The 6,153-nt window shown below is 34.3% G+C and overlaps 1 protein-coding gene across 1 annotated transcript in view; it reads right to left on the minus strand.

Moving 5' to 3' along the window:
* LOC107572866 (protein SCAF8-like) overlaps nt 1–5,431 on the minus strand; it is a 61,933-nt gene extending 56,502 nt beyond the window's left edge. Inside the window, exons 1-2 of the mRNA XM_016259291.1 lie at nt 5,073–5,431; nt 3,232–3,315 (exon numbers count right to left, since the gene is read on the minus strand). Of these exons, the coding sequence (XP_016114777.1) occupies nt 3,232–3,315; nt 5,073–5,102 (114 nt within the window). The 5' untranslated portion in view covers nt 5,103–5,431. The remainder of the gene's footprint in view (nt 1–3,231; nt 3,316–5,072) is intronic.
* Between the last annotated feature and the right edge of the window lie 722 nt (nt 5,432–6,153).

Below are 6,153 nucleotides of genomic sequence, written 5' to 3' on the forward strand. Positions count from 1 at the left end.
CCCTTTAAAATTAATTCTTAGTTTGTGGCTCATTATTACTTTTAATGAAAAACTCCAACCATAAAACAAACTCACTTATAATGAACAAATACTGCCAAATAGGTGCTTTTGCTTTTCGCTTTGACACCAAATCCTCCGCCAACATCTTGTCAGTCATCTTTCCTTATTCTATTCACATAAGTGAAATCTGCCTCTTGCTGTATGAAGCAGATGCTTTCAGTTTGTAATTGTAGCATCTGTTGTCCAAATTAACCAAATGGTGGGGGCAGTGGGCGAGTAACATTGTGTAAAATCGATAACACTGACTGACTACTTTACTTTTTTTTGTTTTGTTTAAAGGGGTCATATGATGCGATTTCATATTTTTCCTTTCTCTCTGGAGTGTTACAAGCTGATTGTGCATAGATAAGATCCCTGAAGTTGCAAAGACTAAAGTCTCAAAACCAATGAGATATTCTTTATCAAAGTTAAGACCCTAAAACGGCTCGTTCTAACACGCCCCCACATATCTACCTCACTATGTGGAAATATTTGCATAATGCATCTCAATCTTCCCTTTGTGCTTTGTACTTCTCTATGTGGAGTAGGGCTGTGCGATATTGAAGAAAAATGCGATATGCGATACCTTGTTAAAAATGCGATATTCGATATGCGATACGATATTGCTTAAAGTGTGTAAAATCAATTTAAATTATATTTTAAAATATTTAAAAATTAAACTAATTTGTTTCACATTCTTTCTTGGAAAATAAAGAATCACTATAACTTCTGAAAGTGACCAGCAGTGTTTTAGCATTACTTAAAAAGTAATGTCACAAATCAGAAAATGTAATTTACATCAATGTGAACATACAAACAAAAAAATTAATTACACTAATTTTATATCATTGTAACTTTGCTTTCCACACACTTTAAGTACTTCTTCATATACCACAGCAAAAACTATTGTCTGAGAGAGTTCAAACATGATTAAAGGCAAGTGAACAATCAGTAAAAGAAAAAGTTATTTTGTTATTGACCAAATACTTATTTTCCACCATAATTTGCAAATAAATTCTTTAAAAATCCTACAATGTGATTTTCTGGATTTTTTTCTCTCATTTTGTCTCTCATAGTTGAGGTATACCTATGATGAAAATTACAGGCCTCTCTCATCTTTTTAAGTGGGAGAACTTGCACAATTGGTGGCTGACTAAATACTTTTTTTCCCCACTGTATAAATATATTATTTTTCATGAATGTATTTTACAACAACACAAAGAGCTGTTTAATGTTTTACCAGATTTAGCCCTTCACATTCACTTTTATTTGTTCCCCACTAAATAATGTTTTTTTCACTAAAGGTTTAGATTTTACAAAATTATTGTCCACTCATGATTTTTCTAGAGTAACTTTTGCTACTGAATTATCCACTAACCTAGTTTTTATAGTAGTATTTTTGTCATAGATTATGATTATATATTTATTAATTTGTTGTTTTTCTTTACAAAGAAGTTGTCTATATGTGGTAGACTGTGTTTAACACACAAAAGAGTGATGATCAGGTCAACACATTGAGGTACAGAAATTCTACACTGATTAAAAAAAAATGAGCTGGTACCGGATCTGTATCAGTATCGGCCGATACTCAGAATTTCTGGTATCGAGCCACCCCTAAAAGAGACACAGCAACAGTGTGGATGGATGTCAGTGTTACCCAACTAATTACTATTCACAGCCCCACGCCAAAATTATTTCAAAGGTTTGTGTGAAAAAATCTGGAAGTCTGATTTGATTAATTTGAATTACAGAACATCAGTGATCAATTGAACAGTGTAGGAAGGGTATTTATGAAACTGTCTTTAGTGGTTGGACTAATAGTTCTACCTGTGGTGCGACAATGACAGTTCCATGTGATTGAAACAAATCTAGTGTACGGTTAAGGCGATGAATGGGTAAGGTGACTTTTTGTTTGACCAAGAAAAGAAAAGTACATCTGTAATTAAATGCAATAAAAAAAAAAATACAAAAGTTTTTTTAAACCTTTCTTTCATTATATATTTATTATCATTATTAAAAGCAAAACAATGTTTGCTCCATAGTTTTGAAGCAATTAAAATCACATTATAACTTATAAAGCACATATTAGGCCCTACATGTTAACTTATGAGGCAGAATGTTCTCCAGGAACAGACACGTTATTGTTATTATTGTATTAAACAGTACAGGCAATCAGTCCAAAACAATTGACCAATTAAACTATGCTTATGAGTATCTTTCATGCAACAAAAAAATAAAATTCGCTGTCGTTCTTTGGCCAGCTTAGATCATTCTCTTTTCCCACAGCAGCATACTCTGTAACCATTTTTTTCAAACAAGCTTTGTTCATCTGATATGCATTTTAAACTACTGTAAAAGGAAATCAGTGACCGAGGTTCTCCGTTCATCGCGCACACACTCAGTGTATTCCTTCATACAGACTAAGGCTGCACGATAAATCGCATGCGATGTTTAACGCGCATCTCATCAGTAAAGTCGGTTCTGTAATCAGCGGTAAATCTCCATCACGTGCGTGCTTTCACATTGAGCAGCATTAACTACACAGGGCCGTTGTTCACTGACGAGCTGCGCAAAAAAAAAAAAATCGCACGAATATGAACGTGGTTTTGCGCAGCTCGTCAGTGAACAACGGCCCTGTGTAGTTAATGCTGCTCAATGTGAAAGCCCGCAGGTGATGGAGATTTACCGCTGATTACAGAACCGGCTTTACTGATAAGATGCACGTTAAATATCGCATGCGATTTATCGTGCAGCCCTAATACAGACACAGACACTTTTAATGTTTATTTACATTCAATTATAACATAACATGTCGGTGCTGATAGCCTCGTGGTTACGCCGACATGTTGCGCAACTATGTCTCCAGCGACCTGTGTTTGATTCCCAACTGTAGTTCTCTGTAGTAATGCAATCTACTAAATGTTCACCCTGGTCAGTTGTATGTCAACCCTTTAACAGGTTCAGCTTGAACAGTGGCATCTTTAATAATTATAATTTAAGGTAACTAATTTTTCCTTTTGTCTGAACTATCGCTTCAAGTCTTTTTGGAAATTAACAAATTATGCCATTATTGGCTTGTGCACTGCTCAAGTCATAATTAAAAATGTGTTAGGGATAAATCTAAGACTACAACATAAATGGGAATTTACAAACTGTTAAACTAATGTTATGTTACCTTGTTATTAAACTTACCTTTATAGTTTTAATTGCCAATTTTGTAATCTGGGTCATCTTTGCTTTGGAGATCGGTGGCTTGTATTCATTCATTGAGCACAGCTGAAAAACATAAAATATTGCAATTTAAAGATCTTTATAATCCAAGTTATTAATTTATTCTAATGCGATCTGCTGAATGACATTGTGTATTTACAATATATATAAACAGTAATTCACATTTTTAATAGCACACAACAACAAGAAATACTGCAATCTTGTGCATTAAAATCTCATTCTCCTCTTTTAGACAACCGTCTACTTTAACTCATAAAGGAGATATGATCTGTTTAGGTTCTTTTTTGCTTTTTCGCTAAATGTAGGCTTATATAATAGATAATATAGAAACATAAACTTTATTGTCATTATAATAATACAACAAAGTTTGTTTGTTAGCTCTCAAGAGACCAGCAGCATTGAAGAAATATAAGAATACACAAGATATTATTATATCTTATCTATCCTCCTGAGACCCAGCTACAGAGTTTTTGCCTCTGTAGAGGACATTATATTTTAGTGAATTTCTCTGAGACCTCACATGTCAAAGTTTTAAGTCTGGATGTCCTGTACATAGCACATTCAGGGCTTTTCAGAGATACCTAATGATTGGATGTTTCGCCATGACCACTCTCTCTTCTTGGTTTTTAAAAATGGCTTTAATTTAGTGATAAAATTGTACATCCTTATGGAAATATGATAATATTTTGTAATTATAATTTAAATCTGATTAATTTTCCAAATTGTTTGTCATAAATCAACATCTCAGGAAAATATTATGGGGTTTCAAATCAAAATATGACTTCCTGTTATGAAAAAGGACATCATTTCATACATGTCCACTGTAGAGGACACCAGGACTAAAAGCATGTTTATTATACATTTTGGGAGACAAAAGAATTGAATAGGAAAACAAATTACATATCAATATTCTTATGAAAGATTAGATATTATTATGAAAATCTGGCCAATTACTACTCCCATCGTTACATTTATTTTTTCAACATGCTGTTCCAACAGCACTTTAATATGCAAATTAGATAGTGTATAGATAACATTGTGCTTAATGGGAAAACCAGTTTATGGAATTTTTACACACATATTGCATAAAGCAAAATGGTATATCAAATCATTTTGTTACATATTTTGAACGAATGTTCTTCATAGAGCTACTGATGCCAGTAAAGAGCCTTTATAAGAGTGTAACGTTACTGTATGATCACTAGCACGGCTGCTGCTAACGGTTAGCAATCCAGTTGTAAAAAACAAAACAAAGGCAGTGTCTCAAAGCCTATTAGGGCAACCTACAATATTTTAGGGCATCACATGCCTTTCCCTGGGCTGCAGCATTTTTGTGCTGATTCGAAACGAGCCTGTGATGCCGAAAAACGCTGTAAACTTGGAACGGGCCTACGGTGCCCTGAACGCGGTGTCTAGGTAGATTGCTCACCGCATGAACCTGAAACATTAGCGCTTATATTAACAACTCCTAAAATGAGTTAAATATGACTAACGTTAAGCAATACAATACTATAGATAATTATATTACTTAAATTACTTTTAGCTGCCTGACTAGTTTTCGTCAACATGCTGTCCACTCAGGTGACGAACAAAAAAGCCAAGCCAACTTCACTATAATCTGGAGCACGTAGTATTTTATTTTTCAATGTTTAAAGTGCACGCAAAGATTCAAACATACCCATCAGACTTTTAAAGATCAAATGTTGCGATTATGTAAGAAATATGATCCCCTGACAACAGCGGCCTAACGTTACCCTCGAGTTTATCGTGTCTACATTCATACAAATGAATATCATACAAACCTCGCCGTTAAACGCCTTGACGGCCTCCATTCTGTAGATTTGATACTGTTCTTTGAAACAGATCGAAAACGTTAAGCCTCTTCGTCCTTACGCCGGCCTGATACATGCATGTCCTGGAGCTAGCGGTGGTCGAGATGGAGGAGGGCGCTAATATGGCTGACAACGCGAAGACAAACACAGACCGAGTCATCACTGAGTCGACTCCGAGAGAGAGAGAGAGCGAGAGAGAGCGAGAGAGAGAGAGAGATTCATTGGTTGGGGAAATGAACAATGCCCTGTAAATCATCAGAGCCTGAGGTGCCCAAACCTTTTAAAACGAACTTGATGGGCCGAATGTAAATGTTGCATTATATCCAACTATATTATGTTAAATTACACATTTTTCTACAAGATTTAACAACATTTTATATTTCAAAATAAAATAAAAAATGTTAAAACAAAAAGATAAATTAGAAATGAAGATACTGGACTGGACATCTGTGATGTAGCTAATGATATAGGGATAATGTTTTTTAATTATTATGTATCCATATTTTTAGTGAATAGTCATTTTCAATTCAATTCAAGTTTATTTGTATAGCGCTTTTCACGATACAAATCGCTGCAAAGCAACTTTACAGCAAATTAAGTTTTTACAATATTTAGTGGTAGCTTATCAGTGGGGACTGTCAGTTACATGGCAGAAATGTACAGAAAAATCAATTAAAGACAATCAAACAGACGATGAACACTATTAACAGCAATTATTATATGATGCAATCAAACTTATAGCAAAATGTGGTAGTTCTGTATGTTGTTTCAGAGTTGGCATCATCTGAGGTCCTCTGAAGGGTTGGCATCATCTCTTCTCAGGTGTTCTGGATCCAGTGGCAAAAACAGAGAAACAAATAGAGACATAATTAGCGTAGCTGCTGTTCCAACCAAGCAAAATTGATTTGTTTAACCCAAGCTAAAGAATAATAATGTGCATTTGATCAGATATAGCTGCAGTACAAGATTATGTATATGCTGTAGAATTTACATTTGTTATTGTATTTCTGATGTTATCTATTTTATCAGTGAAGAAATTCATAAAGTCATT

Source organism: Sinocyclocheilus grahami, unplaced genomic scaffold (genome assembly GCF_001515645.1).
Source record: "Sinocyclocheilus grahami isolate Dianchi unplaced genomic scaffold, SAMN03320097.WGS_v1.1 scaffold1825.1, whole genome shotgun sequence".
In the NCBI taxonomy this organism is placed as follows: Eukaryota; Metazoa; Chordata; class Actinopteri; order Cypriniformes; family Cyprinidae; genus Sinocyclocheilus; species Sinocyclocheilus grahami.